Source organism: Aegilops tauschii, chromosome 6 (genome assembly GCF_002575655.3).
Source record: "Aegilops tauschii subsp. strangulata cultivar AL8/78 chromosome 6, Aet v6.0, whole genome shotgun sequence".
Taxonomy (NCBI): Eukaryota; Viridiplantae; Streptophyta; class Magnoliopsida; order Poales; family Poaceae; genus Aegilops; species Aegilops tauschii.
In genome coordinates, this window is record NC_053040.3 from 291,681,198 (window position 1) to 291,704,712 (window position 23,515).

Consider the following 23,515-nt stretch of genomic DNA (forward strand, 5'->3'; position numbering starts at 1 on the left):
GCTGTCCAGTGTTCCATGCCGGGATTATTTTGGTATCTTCCTACCAAACTTACGGCAAGGTTTACATCAGGTCTGGTACACAGCATGGCATACATAATAGACCCTATGGCCGAGGCATAGGGGATGACACTCATCTTTTCTATATCTTCTGCCGTGGTCGGGCATTGAGCCGTGCTCAATTGCACACCTTGCAATACAGGCAAGAACCCCTTCTTGGACTGATCCATATTGAACTTCTTCAATATCTTGTCAAGGTATGTGCTTTGTGAAAGACCAATGAGGCGTCTTGATCTATCTCTATAGATCTTGATGCCTAATATATAAGCAGCTTCTCCAAGGTCCTTCATTGAAAAACACTTATTCAAATAGGCCTTTATACTTTCCAAGAATTCTATATCATTTCCCATCAATAGTATGTCATCCACATATAATATGAGAAATGCTACAGAGCTCCCACTCACTTTCTTGTAAACACAGGCTTCTCCATAAGTCTGTGTAAACCCAAACGCTTTGATCATCTCATCAAAGCGAATGTTCCAACTCCGAGATGCTTGCACCAGCCCATATATCGAGCGCTGGAGCTTGCATACTTTGTTAGCATTCTTAGGATCGACAAAACCTTCCGGCTGCATCATATACAACTCTTCCTTAAGGAAGCCATTAAGGAATGCCGCTTTGACGTCCATCTGCCATATCTCATAATCATAGTATGCCGCAATTGCTAACATGATTCGGACGGACTTCAGCTTCGCTACGGGTGAGAAAGTCTCATCGTAGTCAACCCCTTGAACTTGTCGATAACCCTTAGCGACAAGTCGAGCTTTGTAGATGGTCACATTACCATCTGCGTCTGTCTTCTTCTTAAAGATCCATTTGTTTTCTATGGCTCGCCGCTCATCGGGCAAGTCAGTCAAAGTCCATACTTTGTTTTCATACATGGATTCTATCTCGGATTTCATGGCTTCTAGCCATTTGTCGGAATCCGGGCCCGCCATCGCTTCTTCATAGTTCGAAGGTTCACCGTTGTCTAACAACATGATTTCCAGGACAGGGTTGCCGTACCACTCTGGTGTGGAACGTGTCCTTGTGGACCTACGAAGTTCGGTAACTTGATCCGAAGCTTCATGATCATCATCATTAACTTCCTCCCCAGTCGGTGTAGGCACCACAGGAACATTTTCCCGCGCTGCACTACTTTCCGGTTCGGAAGGGGTGACTATCACCTCATCAAGTTCCACTTTCCTCCCACTCAATTCTTTCGAGAGAAACTCCTTCTCTAGAAAGGACCCATTCTTGGCAACGAAGATCTTGCCCTCGGATCTGAGGTAGAAGGTATACCCAATAGTTTCCTTAGGGTACCCTATGAAGACGCATTTTTCCGACTTGGGTTCGAGCTTTTCAGGTTGAAGTTTCTTGACATAAGCATCGCATCCCCAAACTTTTAGAAACGACAGCTTAGGTTTCTTCCCAAACCATAATTCATACGATGTCGTCTCAACGGATTTCGACGGAGCCCTATTTAAAGTGAATGCGGCAGTCTCTAAAGCATAGCCCCAAAATGAGAGCGGTAAATCGGTAAGAGACATCATAGATCGCACCATATCCAATAGAGTGCGATTACGACGTTCGGACACACCGTTTCTCTGAGGTGTTCCAGGCGGCGTGAGTTGTGAAACTATTCCACATTTCCTTAAGTGTGTACCAAATTCGTGACTTAAATATTCTCCACCACGATCTGATCGTAAGAATTTTATTTTCCTGTCACGTTGATTCTCGACTTCACTCTGAAATTCCTTGAACTTTTCAAAGGTTTCAGACTTGTGTTTCATTAGGTAGACATACCCATATCTACTTAAATCATCAGTGAGAGTGAGAACATAACGATATCCTCCGCGAGCCTCAACACTCATTGGACCACACACATCGATATGTATGATTTCCAATAAGTTGGTTGCTCGCTCCATTGTTCCGGAGAACGGAGTCTTGGTCATCTTACCCATGAGGCATGGTTCGCACGTGTCAAATGATTCGTAATCAAGAGACTCCAAAAGTCCATCTGCATGGAGCTTCTTCATGCGCTTGACACCAATGTGACCAAGGCGGCAGTGCCACAAGTATGTGGGACTATCGTTATCAACTTTACATCTTTTGGTATTCACACTATGAACATGTGTAACATCACGTTCGAGATTCATCAAAAATAAACCATTGACCAGCGGGGCATGACCATAAAACATATCTCTCAAATAAATAGAACAACCATTATTTTCGGATTTAAATGAGTAGCCATCTCGAATTAAACGAGATCCAGATACAATGTTCATGCTCAAAGCTGGCACTAAATAACAATTATTGAGGTTTAAAACTAATCCCGTGGGTAGATGCAGAGGTAGCGTGCCGACGGCGATCACATCAACCTTGGAACCATTCCCGACACGCATCGTCACCTCGTCCTTCGCCAGTCTCTGTTTATTCCGTAGTTCCTGTTTTGAGTTACAAATATGAGCAACCGCACCGGTATCAAATACCCAGGAGCTACTACGAGTACTGGTAAGGTACACATCAATTACATGTATATCACATATACCTTTGGTGTTGCCGGCCTTCTTCTTGTCCGCTAAGTATTTGGGGCAGTTCCGCTTCCAGTGACCACTTCCCTTGCAATAAAAGCACTCAGTCTCGGGCTTGGGTCCATTCTTTGACTTCTTCCCGGTAACTGGTTTACCGGGCGCGGCAACTCCCTTGCCGTCCTTCTTGAAGTTCTTCTTACCCTTGCCCTTCTTGAACTTAGTGGTTTTATTCACCATCAACACTTGATGTTCTTTTCTGATCTCCCCTTCCGCTGATTTCAGCATTGAATATACCTCGGGAATGGTCTTTTCCATCCCCTGCATATTGTAGTTCATCACAAAGCTCTTGTAGCTTGGTGGAAGCGACTGGAGGATTCTGTCAATGACCGCGTCATCCGGGAGATTAACTCCCAGCTGAGACAAGCGGTTGTGCAACCCAGACATTCTGAGTATGTGCTCACTAACAGAACTATTCTCCTCCATTTTACAGCTGAAGAACTTGTCGGAGACGTCATATCTCTCGACCCGGGCATGAGCTTGAAAAACCAGTTTCAGCTCCTCGAACATCTCATATGCTCCATGTTTCTCAAAACGCTTTTGGAGACCCGGTTCTAGGCTGTAAAGCATGCCGCACTGAACGAGGGAGTAATCATCAGCACGTGATTGCCAAGCGTTCATAACGTCTTGGTTCTCTGGGATTGGTGCTTCACCTAGCGGTGCTTCTAAGACATAATCTTTCTTGGCTACTATGAGGATGAGCCTCAGGTTCGGGACCCAGTCCGTATAGTTGCTGCCATAATCTTTCAGCTTGGTTTTCTCTAGGAACGCGTTGAAATTGAGGACAACGTTGGCCATTTGATCTACAATACATAGTGTAAAGATTTTTAGACTAAGTTCATGATAATTGAGTTCATCTAATCAAATTTTTAATGAACTACCACTCAGATAGACATCCCTCTAGTCATCTAAGTGAAACATGATCCGAATTCAACTAGGCCGTGTCCGATCATCACGTGAGACGGACTAGTCAAGATCGGTGAACATCTCCATGTTGATCGTATCTTCTATACGACTCATGCTCGACCTTTCGGTCCTCCGTGTTCCGAGGCCATGTCTGTACATGCTAGGCTCGTCAAGTCAACCTAAGTGTATTGCGTGTGTTTCGAGGCCATGTCTGTACATGCTAGGCTCGTCAACACCCATTGTATTCGAACGTTAGAATCTATCACACCCGATCATCACGTGGTGCTTCGAAACAACGAACCTTCGCAACGGTGCACAGTTAGGGTGAACACTTTCTTGAAATTATTATAAGGGATCATCTTACTTACTACCGTCGTTCTAAGAAAATAAGATGCAAAAACATGATAAACATCACATGCAATCAAATAGTGACATGATATGGCCAATATCATCATGCTCCTTTGATCTCCATCTTCGGGGCACCATGATCATCTTCGTCACCGGCATGACACCATGATCTCCATCATCATGATCTCCATCATTGTGTCTTCATGAAGTCGTCACGCCAACGATTACTTCTACTTCTATGGCTAACGCGTTTAGCAACAAAGTAAAGTAATTTACATGGCGTTATTCAATGACACGCAGGTCATACAAAATAATAAAGACAACTCCTATGGCTCCTGCCGGTTGTCATACTCATCGACATGCAAGTCGTGATTCCTATTACAAGAATATGATCAATCTCATACATCACATATATCATTCATCACATCTTCTGGCCATATCACATCACATAGCACTTGCTGCAAAAACAAGTTAGACGTCCTCTAATTGTTGTTGCAAGTTTTTTACGTGGTTTGTAGATTTCTAGCAAAAACGTTTTCTTACCTACGTATGACCACAACGTGATTTACCAATTTCTATTTACCCTTCATAAGGACCCTTTTCATCGAAACCGTTCCGACTAAAGTAGCCCGCTAGCCACCTTATGCAACTAGTGCATGTCAATCGGTGGAACCTGTCTCACGTAAGCGTACGTGTAAGGTCGGTTCGGGCCGCTTCATCCTACAATGCCGCCGAAACAAGAAAAGACTAGTAGCGGCAAGAAGAATTGGCAAACTCAACGCCCACAACTGCTTTGTGTTCTACTCGTGCATAGTAACTACGCATAGGCCTGGCTCATGATGCCACTGCTGGGAATCGTAGCATAATTTAAAATTTTCCTACGCTCACCAAGATGCATCTATGGAGTATACTAGCAACGAGGGGAAAGGAGTGCATCTACATACCCTTGTAGATCGCGAGCGGAAGCGTTCCAATGAACGTGGATGACGGAGTCGTACTCGCCGTGATCCAAATCACCGATGACCGAGTGCCGAACGGACGGCACCTCCGCGTTCAACACACGTATGGTGCAGCGACGTCTCCTCCTTCTTGATCCAGCAAGGGGGAAGGAGAGGTTGATGGAGATCCAGCAGCACGACGGCGTGGTGGTGGATGTAGCGGTTCTCCAGCAGGGCTTCGCCGAGCTTCTGCGAGAGAGAGAGAGGTGTTGCAGGGGAGGAGGGAGGCGCCCAAGGCTGTAGGTTGCTGCCCTCCCTCCCCCCCCCCCTTTATATAGGCCCCCTGGGGGGGCGCCGGCCCAGGGAGATGGGATCTCCAAGGGGGGGCGGGGGCCAAAGAGGGGGAAGGGTTGCCTTGCCCCCCAAGGCAAGGGGGAAGCTCCCCCCCCCCCTAGGGTTCCCAACCCTAGGCGCATGGGGGGAGCCCCAAGGGGGGCGCCCCAGCCCACTAAGGGCTGGTTCCCTTCCACTTTCAGCCCACGGGGCCCTCCGGGATAGGTGGCCCCACCCGGTGGACCCCCGGGACCCTTCCGGTGGTCCCGGTACAATACCGGTAACCCCCGAAACTTTCCCGGTGGCCGAAACTTGACTTCCTATATATAATTCTTCACCTCTGGACCATTCCGGAACCTCTCGTGACGTCCGGGATCTCATCCGGGACTCCGAACAACTTTCAGGTTTCCGCATACATATATCTCTACAACCCTAGCGTCACCGAACCTTAAGTGTGTAGACCCTACGGGTTCGGGAGACATGGAGACATGACCGAGACGCCTCTCCGGTCAATAACCAACAGCGGGATCTGGATACCCATGTTGGCTCCCACATGTTCCATGATGATCTCATCGGATGAACCACGGTGTCGAGGATTCAATCAATCCGTATGCAATTCCCTTTGTCAATCGGTATGTTACTTGCCCGAGATTCGATCGTCGGTATCCCAATACCTTGTTCAATCTCGTTACCGGCAAGTCTCTTTACTCGTACCGCAATGCATGATCCCGTGACTAACGCCTTAGTCACATTGAGCTCATTATGATGATGCATTACCGAGTGGGCCCAGAGATACCTCTCCGTCACACGGAGTGACAAATCCCAGTCTCGATCCGTGCCAACCCAACAGACACTTTCGGAGATACCCGTAGTGCACCTTTATAGTCACCCAGTTACGTTGTGACGTTTGGCACACCCAAAGCACTCCTACGGTATCCGGGAGTTGCACGATCTCTTGGTCTAAGGAAAAGATACTTGACATTGGAAAAAGCTCTAGCAAACGAAACTACACGATCTTTTATGCTATGCTTAGGATTGGGTCTTGTCCATCACATCATTCTCCTAATGATGTGATCCCGTTATCAATGACATCCAATGTCCATAGTCAGGAAACCATGACTATCTGTTGATCAACGAGCTAGTCAACTAGAGGCTTACTAGGGACACGTTGTGGTCTATGTATTCACACATGTATTACGATTTCCGGACAATACAATTATAGCATGAACAATAGACAATTATCATGAACAAAGAAATATAATAATAACCATTTATTATTGCCTCTAGGGCATATTTCCAACAAAATTTCCATGTGATGCTCAACTCAAAATCCTACACCTACCAATCCCTTCGAGTGAAGCCATTGGAAATCTCATACAGTTCAGTCATATTCTTCAGTGACAGAGACGAAGTTCTTCTGGTCTCTGAGGAATTTGTTCTGACTGAGGAGTTAGGAATTCTCCAGTGTGGATTGCCTACACAGTGAGGAACATGATAGCCCTGAGGAATTTGAACCTCAAATTTCCGACCGTTGCTGTGATGCGCGCTAGCTGTCCCAAAATATCTTATCCACCTAACGGTCATATCATTGAAGGGCATTTATGTCTTATCATGTCGGGCTGCTCCCTAGGCTATAAATAGCCACCCCCTACAACCACTAGCTGGTTGGCTGCTCCGAGAGAAACTGACACTTGTCATTTGAGAGCATCCCATCCTCCGAGGACTTTGAGCGAAAATCATCAAGTGAGGAAAACCCAAACCCAAACACCTACAAACCCAAAGTGATTGAGCATCACTGAAGAGATTGATCCTGCGTGGATCCGACGCTTGTTACCTTTGAAGACTGTGCTTCTTCGAGACGGTTAGGCGTCATGGTCTAGAGCATCCAAGAGGAAATTGTGGATCGCCGAGTGACCGAGTTTGTGAAGGTTCGGAAGTCACCTAAAGACTTACCACGAGTGATTGGGCGAGGTCTGTGTGACCTTAGCTCAAGGAGAATACGGTGAGGACTGTGTGTCCGGGACTGTGTGTCCTCAGGTTTAAATACCTAGCCGCTCCAACCAGATGTACAACTGAGACAGCAGTTGGAACTGGTCTACCAAATCATTGTCTTCACCAAGCCTACTGGGTCTATTTCCTCAACTCTTTCATTTCCTCATAACTGTGTTGTGTGCTTGTTCATATCTGTGTTTGAAGACTTTGACTGAAGACTTTCTCAATTTCCTCAGTTCAATTTCTTCAGTCTGTTTGTCTTCATCCTGAGTTATCCTGTGTTTACGCTTTATGTACTCTGTGCTTGTCTTCATTTCATCATGGTGACCATGCTTGTGTTCTGCTATGCATACTTTTGAGTACTTATTCCGCTGCAAGTAGTTCTTCGCTAAGGAATTTCCTCACTGGCAAATTCCTCAGTGAACAATTCATAAAAATCGCCTATTCATTCCCCCTCTAGTCGATATAACGCACTTTCACCGACTCAAGGGGTTCGGAGATCCGAACATAGCTGGTCTTTAATTTAGGGGAAGAAGTGTTTTCGGCTAGTTCCTCGACGACCGCTACCAGATGAGTGATCGGCGGGAGGTTGATTTCGCTTCGGTCAGGTTTAAGTCAGATCCGATCATAGTCTGTTGAAAGCCCCAGGGCGGCGATGCGATCTAGCAGCTCGTTTAAGGACGAGATATCCACCGGATCCATCTTTCGGAGTATTCGAGACCGATGCGGGGGTGGTGTTTGGCGATCACGGGGACGTTGTCGGCTTGATGGCCATGCGGGCACCCACGGTGAAACCGCCGAACTGGAGGACCTGTCCTGAAGTTAGGCTCCTTCCAGAAGTGATATCGTTGTTGATGACAAGGCGAGTCATAGATCGCTTTTCGTGACTACACAACGGAGCTCTCAATGAAAGCACCAATGTCGGTGTCAAAACCGGCAGATCTCGGGTAGGGGGCCCAAGCTGTGAGTCTGATGATCAATGGTAACAAGGGACAATGGGGGCACGATGTTTACCCAGGTTCGGGCCCTCTTAAAGGAGGTAAAACCCTACGTCCTGCTTGATTGTATTCGATGAGTATAGGGGTTACAAGAGTTGATCTACCTCGAGATCGTAATGGCTAAAACCCTAGCTGTCTAGCCTATGATTATTCTGATAGCCTCCACGGACTAAACCCTCCGGTTTATATACACACCAGAGGGGCCTAGGGTTGTACGGAGTCGGTTTGCAGAGGAAGAAAATAATACATCCGGACACCAAACTTGTCGTCCACGCATATAGGACTCCTACCCGGACACGGGGGATAGTCTTCTGCTTTATCTTCACGGCCCATCAGTCTGACCCATATCGAATAGACCGGACACCCGAGGACCCCCTAATCCAGGACTCCCTCAGTCGTCGTCGCCGCCACCGCCGCTAGCCGTCACCATGTCTGAGAGGAGAGAGTGCGGGGGGAGGAAAAGAGATGGAGAGGACCGGACGGGGTGGGAACGGCTCAAAGATGACCTAGCGGCTCGAACCGGTGCGGCGCACGGCGTCTGACGCCGTCTAATGGCTCGGACGGATGAACAGTGCCGCCATGTCGACAAAAACGGGCCCCACCTATCATAATCTTACTTAAAACGACCAAACCGAGTGATTAGTGTTTTCTGTAAAAATTTAGAAAAAAAATTACTCCCTCCATTCCCTTATACAAGGCCACAAACTCATATTCCAGGTACCAAGGTAAAATGTAATGAGTGCTTTGGAAACCAACTTTTCTTTTCGTTAACCGGGATCATTAATATGCTTGCATTGATGCAAGAAAGAAATGGGAGGGAAGTAGCATAATATCATTATAACTACATGCATGCAAATATTAAATAAGTTGCTAGTATGAGAAAACATCATTACTTTTTACCTCGGTTACTGTTACTGGGCTTGTATAGATGAAAAATGTAATTTTCATAGTGGCCTTGTATAAAGGAATGGAGGGAATAATGGTTTTGAGCACAATTCCATAGACTTATGGTTCCGGCAAACTTAGCCTTCAATATCAATGCTTTTTTGCGATTCACTCGAGGTCACGTCTCACTTCACGTCGGTCATCGCACCGCTCCTGGACGAGCCGCGCTATGGCGTCGTGCCGTGGTTTCTCGATTTCAGTCAACCGACGAGACACGTACCCGTTGCGTAGTTGAATTGCTCTCCCTGCAAGTCATGGAATACGTACATAGGATAGGATATTTCTTCTTCACAGTTCACACCAACATGCTTCACAGCCGACGAATACAAAACATTTCCTGATTCTGGCAGCCGAGACGGCACTGTCAAACCAAGGCTCCTAGCAACAAGAAAGAATGTCGTCCCTTGTACGCCTTATCCTGACAATCTCCTTGGGCCTAAACCTCGCAGCCTTGATCACCACCGCCAACGACCAATTCATCTACTCCGGATTCAGTGGTTCCAACCTCGCCGTCGACGACACCGCCACCATCACGCCGGACGGGCTCCTGGAGCTGACAAACGGCACGGCGTACCAGAAAGGCCACGCGTTCCACCCGGCCCCGTTCCGCCTCCGCGACTCCACGGCCAACGGCGTCGGCGATGGCAAGGTGCGGTCCTTCTCCGTCGCCTTCGTGTTCGGCATCGTCTCCGCCTACCCCGACTTCAGTGCCCACGGCATGGCCTTCGTCATCGCCCCGCGGAGGAACTTCTCCGATGCTCTTCCTGCCAAGTATCTGGGCCTTACCAACGTCCAGAACGATGGCAACGCCAGCAACAGCATCTTCGCCGTGGAGCTGGACACCATCCAGAGCGTGGAGTTCAAGGACATCAACGCCAACCACGTCGGCATCGACATCAACGGCCTGCAGTCCCTACGGTCATACAACGCCGGCTACTACGATGACGAGAGCGGCGACTTCCGAGGCATGAAGCTCATCAGCCGCGAGGCCATGCAAGTGTGGATTGATTACCACGGGGAGAGGAAGGAGATCAACGTGACACTGGCTCCCTTCGACATGGCCAAGCCTGCTAGGCCACTCCTCTCGGCCAGCTACGACCTCTCCACGGTGCTCACTGAGCTGGTGTATCTCGGGTTCTCAGCGGCGACCGGTCGTGTCAACTCGCGGCATTTCGTTCTCGGTTGGAGCTTGGGCGTGAGCAGACAAGCTCCGGCCATCGACATGGCCAAGCTGCCCAAGTTGCCTCGGGTTGGCCCCAAGCCTCGGTCCAAGGTCCTGGACATCGTTCTACCAATAGTTACGGCCACATTTGTACTTGGTTTGGGTGGTATCCTTGTCCTGGTCATGCGGAGGAGATCAAGGTACGCTGAACTGCGGGAAGATTGGGAGGTTGAGTTCGGACCACACCGCTTCTTGTACAAGGATTTATTCCGTGCAACTGACGGATTCAAGGACAAGCATCTACTTGGCGCAGGGGGGTTTGGAAGGGTATACAGAGGCGTGCTTGAGACATCTAAACTGGAGGTTGCGGTGAAGAGGGTGTCTCACGAGTCAAGACAGGGGATGAGGGAGTTCATAGCTGAGATTACAAGCATCGGCCGCATCCGACATCGTAATCTTGTAGAGTTGCTCGGTTACTGCCGTCGAAAAGGTGAACTTCTTTTGGTGTACGCCTACATGCCCAACGGAAGCCTGGATAAACATCTATACAACACTAGAGAGGATCAGCCTACTCTGAATTGGGCTTTGAGGTTTCAGACCGTCAAAGATGTCGCGTCCGGCTTGCTTTATCTGCATGAGAGGTGGGAGAAAGTTGTCATCCACAGAGACATCAAGGCCAGCAACGTGCTCCTCGACAAAGACATGAACGCCCAGCTTGGTGACTTTGGGCTAGCAAGGCTGTACGACCATGGGGCAGACTCGCAAACCACGCACGTGGTCGGCACCATGGGTTACTTGGCTCCGGAGCTCATACGCACGGGCAGGGCGTCCCCTCTGACCGATATGTTCGCCTTTGGCATATTCCTTCTTGAGGTTGCATGCGGACAGAAACCCATCAAGGAGAATGCGCAAGGCGGACAGATAGCGCTCGTCGACTGGGTGCTGGAGCACTGGCGTGATGGTACGCTCATGGAGACGGTGGACGCGAGGCTCCAGGGTGAGTTCGACATCGACCAGGCAGGGCTGGTGCTCACGCTAGCGCTCATGTGCTCACACCTTCTCGCTAGCGCGAGGCCTGGCATTGGACAAGTCATGCGCTATCTGACCGGTGTTACGCCCCTCCCTGAGCTCACACCAACAGATGTGCTCACCTTGATGCAAAACAAGGGGTTTGACGAATCCGCCATGTCATATCCGGATCTGGTGTCGAGCTTTGGCACAATTTCCACCCTCTCGGGAGGAAGATAACCTCAGTGCTAGCTTAATTCACGGCTTCAATAAGTTTTACTAGTATTATGCATGTGTAGTGCCAGAAGTTCGTAATTAGAATTGTAAACCCAATAATTATCCTTTGGCCGCAGTACACTTTCAAATTACCGTGGCCAACATGTAAGAAGTTATATTGTTCAAAACTCAGAACTCGAAACAAGGTGATACGGGACACACGATAGTTTTTCTCGACTATTTTGTTGCAATATGCATGAAGTTGTCGTATTGGTTTTCCCAGATACTGCGACGTTTCTTCTTCATGTTTTCGCACACACCAAAAAATACTGTGACGGCCCCTCAATAAAAAGAATACTGCAGAAATGTTGTAAATATCAAGAAAAAAACGCACAGGGAGGCTTTGCTGCAATGGTCTAGCGGGGTGCCGACCTGTGGATATGACACCGGCGCCGTGGCTGATAGTATGAAGGAAGCCTCCGACTCGGAGACATGGACGCCAATAATTCCTCTCTCAACAGCCGTCTAGACTCGAGCACAAAGTGGTTACATTTTCCCTGTGGCCCTTTGCCAGCAGCACGGTACCATCCCATCTGCTATAACAAAATGGCAAAAGCAAATCACAATCACAATGCAGATTCATGCACATACCACAAGACTGACGATAAATGAACTGCACGAATCTTGGACCACAGCTGTGGTTGCAAGGGGAAACAATACCATGAGATGTCCTCCACTCCACAACACTCTGTTACATTGTCATCAGTAACAATTATGGTGCAGGAAATTATCTAGTGTGTAGTAACAAAAACAGTGACAACAAGAACAGTAAAAATGCATGATGTCCTGAGAGGGAAACTAGTTCCAGTTACTCTACACAGTGCATGACACAAGACATGAAACGGCAAAAGGAAGAGGAAGAAATATCTTGCTTCAAAATCCAACTACCCTAAGAAGATGCTAGTGCCAGGCTAAAGGCCAGGCCGAGAATCAAAACAACAGGAAGAGACACGTATTTGGATCTTGAGAAGAAACAGATTGGAGGGAGGTCCAGTCCAGAGATCCATGCAACAGAATACAAACAGTCCAGCAGCGCGCTGCAACCCCAGATTATGGATTAGGCGGGAATCTTGCCGATATCCCCTTCCACCACTCGTTCCTTCCTACCACTCGTTCCTTCCCAGCCCAAGCTGGGCCACCACAGAAAGCAAGCTCTTGCTTCCATCCACAGCTCCCTCCTATGGCCACCGCTCCCCCTTCCTCTCCTGCTCTCCACTGATCATCTCATCTCTTTCTTCTTGGTGCTCCCCCCTGGTTTTAGCTTCTGCCACTCCATGTCTCAATCTTCTCCTTTCTTTTCCATTGCCCGAGCACATGCTGGAGCAGGAGGGCGAGCTGCGGCTGCCGCTCTCCTGCTCCGTTGCCCTGCCGCTCAGCTGCCACCCACCATTCACTGCCCAAGGTACTTCCGTCTGGCTAAAGTGTCGCCTGCCAAGACACTGAGCTCGCACCTGGTGCTTCCGCGCGCCACACTCTCCTCCTTTGCAGACGCTGACGATGGCTCCAGTGCAAACTCGGATGCCTCGGGGGAGCGGAGCGGAGGATCCGAGCTGTCAGAGATGGCAAAGGCGTTCCATATTTCACCACAGATGGCCATGTCAATCTCTGTGGTGATTGCATTTGCAGCTCTCACTGTTCCACTGGCGATGCGCTCACTGCTCTTCCATGGGACGACCAAGATGAAGGTGCTGGCATATCTGACCCTTCTGTCAGGATTCTACATGGCATGGAACATTGGAGCGAATGATGTGGCAAATGCCATGGGGACGTCGGTAGGATCTGGTGCTTTGACTCTCCGGCAGGCGGTGCTGACTGCAGCTGTGCTAGAGTTCTCTGGTGCATTCCTTATGGGCACCCATGTCACCAGCACCATGCAGAAGGGCATCCTCGTCACATCTGTCTTCCAAGGAAATGATTCTCTGCTCTTTGCTGGATTGCTGTCCTCCCTCGCTGCTGCTGGTACATGGTTGCAGGTAACATTCCATCACAGATAACCATTTTGAGGTTTGTTATACTATGTCAATCAGATGACGCGGTCCCTTGGTTCCATTAGCATCACATAATTATTCAAGATTCTCACAGTTGCCGTCTACAGAAAAGCAGAAGATGTAAGATATCTTCAGTGGCATATTTATGATACTACTAGTTTCACCTATCTAACAGCAAAAACCTATGCACTTGTAGATGCTAGTTGATGGAGTGCCTGTGAGTCTTAGCATGCAAATGCTATCTCTGATTCTAGGGAGCCTGATTACATAAGAAACATTTATCTTAAGATAAGTATAAGAAACTAGCAAAGGGAAAGGCACTTGACAGATTCAAATTCAACATTTAGTTTTAGCCTGGTTGATGTGGAAATCAGAAAACTTTGATCTATATTTTGATTTTTAGGATCCAGTTATAGGCAGATTCAGGATCATCAGTTCAAACTTCAACACCTCACTTCCAATTCAGAGGTTGCTATCTAAACTTTGAACAACTACTTCAGCTAGGGAAAGTACAGAAACAACAAATAGGGGAACTGAACAGACAAAGTTAATATACTATGCTGGAGTAAGAAAATTTTAGTGGATCACTAATTGCATTATTAGGTAATATGTTTCATCTATTTATTCAACAGAGTGTTGATATTGATACAATCCAGTGAAAATTCAATGCAATTAGCATGCTTACAAAAAAAAAAATTATCATCACCAAATCTAATATATCCACAAGCAATGCACTTGAGTTTACAGCCTTGAGAATGTAGCATATATTCATAAGCATCTGTCTGGATTACCCTTTTTTATTTATTATAGGTTGCTTCCTCTTATGGCTGGCCTGTGTCAACTACCCATTGTATTGTTGGGGCTATGGTTGGTTTTGGGCTGGTATATGGAGGGGTCAATGCAGTTTTCTGGAGCTCCTTGGCTAGAGTATCTTCGTCATGGCTTATTTCTCCACTGATGGGTGCTGCAGTCTCATTTCTTGTTTACAAGTGCATACGCAGGGTGAGTACTATACTAACTTTACTTGCAACATGGTAAATGAGAAAACAAGACATCTTTGCAAGATTATTAGTCAGACATCTTATTGAGCAGATAATCACAGAAACTAAAATCTCCTAAATAAAAGACATAAACACTATTTCTACTAACCATGTTTCCCTTCAGTTCGTATACAGCGCACCAAATCCAGGTCAAGCTGCAGCAGCTTCTGCACCTATTGCAGTTTTTACTGGTGTCACTGCAATCTCGTTTGCCGCTTTCCCTCTCAGCAGGACATTTTCCATTGCCGTTCTGCAAGCATTAGTATGTGGGGCAATAGGAGCTGTCTTTGTTAGCAGGGCAATCAAAAAACAGCTTGGTGACCTACTGTCTTCAGAAGCAGAAAAGATAGCAACTGCTGACAATACAGATGTTCAGCAAGGTGGATTTGACGTTGCTGGCCCTAGAGGAGCTCAATTGCAGATTGTATACGGCGTATTTGGCTACATGCAGGTCCTGTCAGCATGCTTCATGTCATTCGCTCATGGAGGCAATGATGTCTCCAATGCCATAGGGCCTCTGGCCGCAGCTTTGTCTCTTCTTCAAGGCGTAGCAAGCAGCGCTGAGATAGTCATACCGACTGAAGTCCTTGCTTGGGGTGGTTTTGGAATTGTCGCAGGGCTTACAATGTGGGGTTATAGAGTCATAGCAACAATTGGCAAGAAAATCACCGAATTAACACCCACAAGGGGGTTCGCAGCAGAGTTTGCCGCCGCTTCTGTGGTCTTGTTTGCATCTAAGCTTGGGTTGCCAATATCTGCTACACATACACTTGTTGGTGCAGTGATGGGTGTGGGATTTGCAAGAGGTCTCAACAGAGTCAGAGCAGAGACTGTGCGTGAAATTGTGGTCTCCTGGGTGGTCACAATTCCAGTTGGTGCTTTGCTATCAGTCTTCTATACATTAATCTTGACCAAGATTCTGAAATACTTTATGTGAGTGCTTTGTGAGAAACAGTTGCTGTTTTGAGAGGTCCAGCCGTTGCCCCTAAATTTTTTATGCTGTAAAAAAATGTGTAACAGTGAATAGATGAGCCAGTTCCGGGAGTTTCCAGCAGTGGAATTGAAAAGATTTGTCAGAGCAAATAATCATTTTCCTGGCAACAAAGCACATGATTAGGATAAAGGATTTATGGTAAATAATCATGTTTGAGACTCCCAGCTTCTTCATCTTTTATCTCTAATGTACCACCTATATGACTATCTTTATATTTTCTACCGGAAGGTGGAATATTTCAATTTCTTGTAGAGATATGATTAATTGATCATACATAATAGACACTGGTTCGTCTCACTACCCTTGTAATTATGCCATATTGACGATATTGCTGTTTCAGCGCCACTATAAATGTGAATCTTTTTCTTTTGTTTTTTCTTTGGCCAGAATGGAAGAACCACATGATAAATAGTAAAAGGCAAGTTCGGCATTACATGTATGTAGAATTGCTGAAAGTAAAATATAACAATGAGATTAGAGGAACTGGTCATCAACCCGCGGGGCTACATGAGAAATATTTAGTCTTATTGAAGAACAGAAATAATAGGATTTATTTTTATTGAAGAACACAAATAAGTAGGAACGTTTGAATAAATCCACAATGAAAAAATCTACGAAAAACTATACAGAAATACGATTGGTTTATTATCATCTCAGATCTTGCTGGTCTGAAAGGCTGATCATTCTGTTTCTCTAATTAGTCTTTGAGAAGATGGTTTTTGCACATGTTTACTAACTGTATGATGACTAACTTCTTGACATGGTATCATTCTGTTTACTAAATTAGTCTTGAGTATATCAATGGGTATGACTCGATGGCGCATGTTTTTTCAACAATTCTCATCAGACTTAATGGACAAACTCATCAGTAACACAGCAGGATTTCCTTTTTGTGGGCACAAGCATGGAAGTAATTAACTGAACTTGATCAACATTAAAAAAAATCCTTAAATCATATATGTTCATGAGATCAAGGATAGACTATATATGGTATCCTGACCATGCACACTATCGTGCATGTAGGGGTGGAGCCAAAAGGTTAATCTGTGCATGCTAAGGATTAGGAGCATCAAACTATATAGATAGAGATGACAGACACAGAAGATGGCACGTCGAAGCTTTACTAATATTTACCATTGGTTAGGGACTGCACCAGGTTCAGGGCACCCTTCGTCATCAACGGTGACGCCCATGTATGTAGCCATGAACTTTCTCCACCTGATACGACGCCTAAAACTTATAGCAGCACAATATAGACGTTTTTGTAAGCTATGTTAGCTTGCAAAACGTCTTATATTATGGGACGGAGGAGTACTTTATGTCCTCCACTACTTCACGGCTTACTCGATCATTGCTGTTGTGTTGTTCCGCTTCTTCCTGCATGTGCTGCTCCTGCTATAATGGCTTATTATTAATGAGAATGAGAGGCCCTGGAAAGCAGTCCACTGAAATTTAACCAGCGCTGCTAAATTTTGCATCCATTGGGAGTCAAACCTAGGCAGGTGCAGGCACGCCACTGCGCTCTCACCACTGGGCTGGGACCTGGTCCTCATCAATAACTATAAGTCCGCAATTGATCCATTGCTTCCCAATACTTGGTAAGTGCTTCCTCTTACATAGAGATGATCTACTTGGCACCCATGTTTCGTAACTGGAGTAGTCAAACATTGAACCCTATCCCTAATCGAAATGATACAATCCAATCTCTGTCTCTGATATTCCATCTCTAGGGCGGCCATCCACAACACTAACTATAGATTGACCATCACAATTTACATACATGATGCTTCAGAAAGGAATACAAGGGGCGCATTAGTGAATCACATATCCCTAGCTTCCAAACACAGATACCCAATATCAGCATATCACTGACTCACTGTAAAGAAACTTGACCAAGAAGCACAAGGCAGTAAGGCATTCACATAGAGTAATGATTGATATCGGTGTTTCGATAAATACTTGACAGCATTAACAAGCTAATCCAAGGGTAGGTAACCCCCCGAATCGTCGAAACACCATGTAGCAAAGTAAAGTATGATAGCTGGGACAGATTGATCTAATAACTAGAGATAATTGGGGATCTCGGGCTCCAACAAGCGTACAGATTGGTTCGCAGAGAGGGCAACGTCTCGGGACTGGAGCCTGGGGGAGCCGGACGGCTCAGCCGGTTTCTTGGTCGAAGTCGTCCCCGTCGGACTCGTCGACGTTGTCGACGTCGTCCTCCTCCACGTCCGCGTCGTACTCCTCCTTGATGTCGTTGGTGGGCTTGCCTATGATCACCAGGTTGCTGTTGGTCTTGCGGATCGCGTTGAGCTGAGAGGCGAGAGCAAGAAAGAGCAGAGCGGGGCAGGCGTTAGAGCCGCGGCGTGCGGTGGGGAGGGGACGAAGGACACGGACAGGAAGGGGAAGAGCAGCAGTACCTTGTCCTCGAGGTCGGACTCGGCCATGGCGAGGAGGAGCTCGTCCTCCTGGGTAGTTGCGGGCACGGGGAGGAGTGTGGACGCCGGAATCAGCGGCGGCGACGGCCACTGCCGCATCAGCGCCGGGAATTGCAGCATCTCCTCTTCACCACTTCGCCGCCGCCGCTACTTCGGTTTGGGGGGCAGGGAGAGAGAGAGGACTTGGACTGGCGAAGGCTATTCCTACTGAAATGTGACCGGCCGTGACGGCGTGGAGGTTTTTTCCTTCTGCTGTTTCGTTCCAACACAGTGGGCTGGGATTTTCTGGGCCAGCAGCAGCGCTTGGCTGGCTTTCTGGCCCAGCCCAGCCCCAGCATGCAGAGGAGGAATTCGATGATTTTATGGGGGGGTTTTCAGAGGAAATAGCTGCCATATTGATAACTAGCAGAGGCCATATTGCTGTTCGGTCTGGCGCTGCTACAGGGACTGGCAGAAGTCGTATTGGAGTCTGGGCGGCGTCCTCTATGACATCGACGATGGTGGTTTCCAGACACTGGTGGGCGGTGCCGTGGTGTTCCATCGACGGTGTCGACCAGATGTAGCGGTGTTGCGGTTCAGGAATCTCGGGGTTCATCCCCGGCCGATGTGCCAGAGAGACATGGGCCTCGTCGTTTGCGACGGGGAGCACAAGAGGTCCACAAGGCAGCTTGGTTGCAAGGAAGATTTCTCGGATCTAGGGTTTGTGGCGTCTCGTCTTCTTCTCTGTCGGCGTCTCTGGCGACGGCGGTTGCAGATGACGTTTGTTGGTGATCTGTTCAGGGGGCTCCACGGGGATGGATGTAATATTTTGTTCTTGGTGGTCCTTTGTGCAAAATGTCCAGACAGCTTGTCGTTCTGGGTGTTGTGTGTAATGTACTATCTCTGTTTGATATATGAATGGTACATGGTACTTCAAAAAACTAGAAAAAGAGCTCGTGCATTGCAACGAGAGAGAAAAAAATACCACACGTCCCTGACCCAATAATCATGACTGAAGACCTCACTAGGTCAATGTCCGTTATTTCAACATGGCATTCAACATGTGTTGCCGGTTATCCTTACTCCCACCCTCGCCGACGGCAGCTTCAGTGCTCACACAACAAAAATGCGTTCGAATATGCTCAATCCAAAGGTCTCTCTCTCTCTCTCTCTCTCTCTATATATATATATATATATATATATATATATATATATAATATGATCAATTTGTTTTTTTCTTGCGAGATCTTGATGAGGCAAGAATGCATTGTTATTATTGGTTTCTTTCGTCTTCATATGGTTTTGCTGAGGTGTTCATTTGCAATCCGGATGAACTTTGATACGAAAGAAAGATGCATCGTGTGTAATTGATTAAGATTGCACCCTAAGTAGCATTTAAAAAATGTTTAACGGGTAAAATAACATCATATTTAGATTCTACGTATTTTTCTAATCAAATTTCATATATAACATGTTAAAATTAAAGTTATGGTTAAAAGTTATGTATATTTAAAAGAAAAACATTTCTTTTAGATGGGCTTTGGGTTGATTTACAAAAATATCAGGGGTTTCTCTTTAATTCATGACATTTTGTACTGCGGGTTAATTACCAGAGAGGGCAAGGGGTTTTCTATAAAACAATCAAAAAACAATTCATTTATGTGACTTAAAGGTGGATTGTGGGTTAATTGCCATAAAAGGCAGGGGGTTTTCTATTAATGCAAAAACTTTCTCTAGCTTAAGTTGGACTATGGGTTAATCAATATCAAATGCAGGTTTTTTTGTAAAAGGGACGACGGACGGGCAGAAGCGATAGTCCATTTATTAGTAGGTATAGATTAGTCTACCATCGGCCACTACAACATCATGGATACAAGACAGACAAACATTAAACCAAGTTTACATGAATTTTGGAGAAACACTAAATGATAGGTATTTTGTAGAAAAAAAATTATTTGAAGCCCTTTGATTTGTAGGAATTTGTCGGATGTGGGGTTCCGGCAAACCCTTAAGGTTCGAACACTGGGGTGCGCGCGAAGTCTCTCCCTCCTACCGATCTACGTTCTAGCTCGCTAAGATCTCGCGGATGAACTCGATGAACTTGCAACACAGAAAGACACGGGGTTTATACTGGTTCGGGCCACCGTTGTGGTGTAATACCCTACTCCAGTGTGGCGGTGGTGGATTGCCTCTTGGGCTGATGATGAACAGTACAAGGGAAGAACAGCCTCCTGAGGTTGAGGTGTTCTTGTGCTTGTGTTGTTGAGGATGATCTGAACTAGTTCGGGATCAGTTGCCTCCTATTGTGGTGGCTAGTCCTATTTATAGAGGCCCTGGTCCTCTTCCCAAATATCGAGCGGGAAGGGAGCCAACAACGGCGGGCAAATTTGAAGGGGGACAGCTAGTACAAGCTATCCTGACAAAAGCGGTCTTCGCTTGCGAAAAGCCCTGGGGTGACTCCGTCTTGGACTCCACGATGACCTCCGCCTTGCCGTCCTCCTGGTCTTGGTCTCGTTGCACCAATATGGCAACCTTTGCCTGATGCTCGGTACTCTTCGCCTGCGCTGGCCTCCTTAGCACCAAAGAGGAAATAAGGATGCTGCGCGCACCGGCACCCGCCTGGTACCGTTCGTCATGGCTCACGTCACGAGAGCCTCGTGAGATTTGCCCTGCCTTGATATCTCCGCTCCTCGTGAGCCTGCCTGGCTAGGCCACTCCAGAGGAGGTCTTGCGTCGTCCCCCTCGCGAGGCTTGGACCCTCGTGGGGGTCTTGGGTGCCTTGTTGACGAAGACGGGCCGTACGGCCTGCTGCTTGGCCACGCCGTGGGCCGCAGGCAGGCAAGTCTGGGGACCCCCGTTCCCAGAACGCCGACAGTAGCCCCCAGGCCCAAGGTGCGCTCGGGCTTGGCTTCGTGGCGAAGCCAAGGGTCAAGTTCAGAGCACCGCGGGCCCCAAAAGCCTGCGGCCTCGGTCGACGCGTGGCGATTGATTGGACGTGGGCGTCTCCGCTTCCCCACGCTGCCTCGGCAACTGCACGACTTGACAAGTCCCTGCGACATGCAAGGAAAACCATCATTACCTGCGATCGTGGGAGACGTCGGTTGGCCTTCTCTTGCTATAAATGGGGAGGGGCGGAGCATTGGCCGAGCGATGGACGGTGCCGTCGCCGACGGATTGGATGACGCGTGCGCGGTCTGGACAGGCAGTGCACCCTCCACTTCAGGTACGATGGTGAATCGATCCTCTATGTGAGGGTGTTCGGGGAAGATGGTCGCCGCGTCGGGTGCTGCCCCGAGACGAAAGACGGTGAGGAGGTGCTCGGCCTTGGTGATGGTCGCGATGAGGACGAGGGCGAGCCTGCCCTCGGCGGCGACCGCGTCTCCTCTAGCTACGGCGGCTCTTCCTCGGGTGACAGCTCCAGCAGTGGTGGCTACGACCAGCCGCCGCGCCCGGTTCGAAGGAGGCAGCGGGTCATCTCGTCGTCGCGCCTCCGTGAAGCGCGAGGAGGGGTCTGGCTAGGCTCGGGGCGTCGCCAAGGGCCTGCCTCTGCGGATTGCTGCAACGCTGCTTTGCTTAGTTTTTCTTTCTTTCCTGCATCGGGAAACGAAAGCAGTATGGGCCCAGAGGGGCGTGTATCGAATTGTGGTTCTTTGGTTAATGCACTGTGTGTGTCGTTCCCATGCCGTGTTGTTGTTTTGTGCAAAGATAACTTAACCTGGTGCGTTTGGGGCGCCCTTTCCCTCACGTGGTGTCTGCGTTCTCGAAAACTGCAAAAAAATCGTTAGGAGGTGCACTAAAGGATTTGCCGTCCACCCAAGCCTTGACTTGGCGCCTTGTATCGCGGTACCCGAGGGGCATGGATTTAGGAGAGATGTGCCAGCTTCCAGGCTCGAACGAGGGTGGCTCGCGAGAAGGCAAAGAGAAGAGAAATGCTTGCGAGGGCGCCTGCCTAGCCCCCTCGCGAGGTATGCGAGAGAGAGAACACAGCAAACTAGAGCCGAAAAAAGCAGTAAAAGGCTAGGGAACCAAATCAGCAACGAACACCAAGAGCAACTCTGATTAAGGAAAAGCGAGCCAACTACGGAAAGCAAATGAAAAGCCGCGTCCGGCACCTAATCTAGTCTTCAAGTCTTCTCACCAGCGCGGAGCTAAGTGTTGTCCACTAGGCGTGGGAGGGAGCCCCAGGGCCTGAGGCCGGCGCTCCTGAGACTCCGGGGCGTGTACAGCCCCACTCATTATTACGTGAGAGTGTCACGAGCAGCGATTCTTCACAGGCACCGGGCCTTCTTCACAGGCTCAGGGCCTTTCTTCTCAGGCTCTGGGCCTTGCTTCATGGATAGAACTTCCGGAGGTGCTGGATGTTCCAGGCGTTCTGGATGGGTATCCCGTCCCGCGTCTCCAGGCGCGCTGCACCCGGCCTGGATACATGGACGACCCTGAACGGGCCCTCCCACATGGGCGAAAGCTTGTGCAGCCCTTCCCTGGAGAGGACCCGCCTCAGGACGAGGTCACCCACCTCGAGCGTCCTGGAGCGGATGTTGCGGCAGTGGTACCGCCGCAACGCTTGTTGGTACCTTGCCGCCCTCAATGCGGCTTCGCGTCGGCGTTCCTCCCCCAGCACGAGATCCATCCCCCGCATGGCGTCCTGCTGCGTTTCGTCGAACGCCAGGACCCGCGCGGAGCGATGCTTGACCTCGTGAGGGAGGACTACTTCGGCTCCGTAGACGAGGAAGAACGGAGTCTCGCCCGTTGGCTTGGTAGTGGTGGTATGGATGGACCACAGCACGGACTGGAGTTCGTCGTCCAGCCCCTGCCGCAGGCCTCTAGCTTTTTCTTGAAGGTCCTGGTCTTGAGACCCCTCAGGACCTCAGCGTTGGCGCGTTCGGCCTGACCATTGCTCCTGAGGTGGGCCACCGAAGCGTAGCAGATCTGCGTTCCAAGGTTAGCACAGTAGGTTTTGAAGAGGTTACTAGTAAACTGCGAGCCGTTATCTGTGATGATGCGGTTGGGGACCCCGAAGCGGCTCACGAGGCCCTTGATGAATTTGACAGCAGAGCCGGCTGGAATGGTACGGACGGCTTCCACTTCCGCCCACTTGGTGAACTTGTCGATGGCAACGTAGAGATAACGGTAGCCCCCTGGCGCTCGTGGGAACGGGCCTAAGATGTCTAGCCCCCAGACCGCGAATGGCCATGTGAGCAGAATGGTTTGGAGGCCCTGAGCGGGCTGATGGATTTGCTTGGCGTGGAGTTGGCAAGCTTTGCAGGACTTCACCAGTTCGGCTGCATCGTTGAGTGCTGTAGGCCAATAGAATCCGCTGCGGAAGGCTTTGCCGACGAGGGTCCTTGACGATGAGTGATGTCCACAGTCTCCGCCGTGTATGTCAATCAGCAGCTCCCTTCCTTGATCGCTGGAGATGCAGCGCAGCGTGATGTCGTTCGGTCGTTTCCTGTACAACTCGCCGTCTTGAATGCAGTATGCCGTGGCCTGTCGGGCCACGCGCTCCGCGTCTTCTTCCTTCTCCGGCAGTGTCCCGTGCATCA

General features: G+C 48.6%; 3 protein-coding genes across 3 annotated transcripts; 2 read left to right on the forward strand and 1 right to left on the reverse strand.

Moving 5' to 3' along the window:
- The first annotated feature begins 9,252 nt into the window (after positions 1 to 9,252).
- On the forward strand, positions 9,253 to 11,724 carry LOC109764630 (L-type lectin-domain containing receptor kinase SIT2). Its single transcript, XM_020323433.4, has one exon. The coding sequence runs from the start codon at positions 9,482 to 9,484 to the stop codon at positions 11,495 to 11,497; it is 2,016 nt and encodes a 671-aa protein (XP_020179022.1). The 5' UTR covers positions 9,253 to 9,481; the 3' UTR covers positions 11,498 to 11,724.
- A 734-nt stretch (positions 11,725 to 12,458) lies between these two features.
- On the forward strand, positions 12,459 to 15,929 carry LOC109764631 (inorganic phosphate transporter 2-1, chloroplastic). Its single transcript, XM_020323434.4, has 3 exons — positions 12,459 to 13,506; positions 14,332 to 14,523; positions 14,686 to 15,929. The coding sequence occupies exons 1-3, from the start codon at positions 12,808 to 12,810 to the stop codon at positions 15,496 to 15,498; spliced, it is 1,704 nt and encodes a 567-aa protein (XP_020179023.1). The 5' UTR covers positions 12,459 to 12,807; the 3' UTR covers positions 15,499 to 15,929.
- A 1,536-nt stretch (positions 15,930 to 17,465) lies between these two features.
- On the reverse strand, positions 17,466 to 18,237 carry LOC109764633 (uncharacterized). The gene is made up of 2 exons (XM_020323436.3): positions 17,976 to 18,237; positions 17,466 to 17,868 (listed from the first exon to the last, which is right to left on the reverse strand). Exons 1-2 carry the CDS (start codon positions 18,111 to 18,113, stop codon positions 17,716 to 17,718), a joined length of 291 nt encoding a protein of 96 aa, XP_020179025.1. The 5' UTR covers positions 18,114 to 18,237; the 3' UTR covers positions 17,466 to 17,715.
- Positions 18,238 to 23,515: the final 5,278 nt, after the last annotated feature.

Bases quoted from the DNA above. Each gene is read 5' to 3' on its own strand.
- LOC109764630 (XM_020323433.4), top strand. From the start codon at position 9,482: ATGTCGTCCCTTGTACGCCTTATCCTGACAATCTCCTTGGGCCTAAAC.
- LOC109764631 (XM_020323434.4), top strand. From the start codon at position 12,808: ATGTCTCAATCTTCTCCTTTCTTTTCCATTGCCCGAGCACATGCTGGA. The intron at 13,507-14,331 runs GTAACATTCCAT...TATTTATTATAG, and splicing joins CTGCTGGTACATGGTTGCAG to GTTGCTTCCTCTTATGGCTG. The intron at 14,524-14,685 runs GTGAGTACTATA...GTTTCCCTTCAG, and splicing joins TTTACAAGTGCATACGCAGG to TTCGTATACAGCGCACCAAA.
- LOC109764633 (XM_020323436.3), bottom strand. From the start codon at position 18,113: ATGCTGCAATTCCCGGCGCTGATGCGGCAGTGGCCGTCGCCGCCGCTG. The intron at 17,869-17,975 runs GTACTGCTGCTC...CTCGCCTCTCAG, and splicing joins AGTCCGACCTCGAGGACAAG to CTCAACGCGATCCGCAAGAC.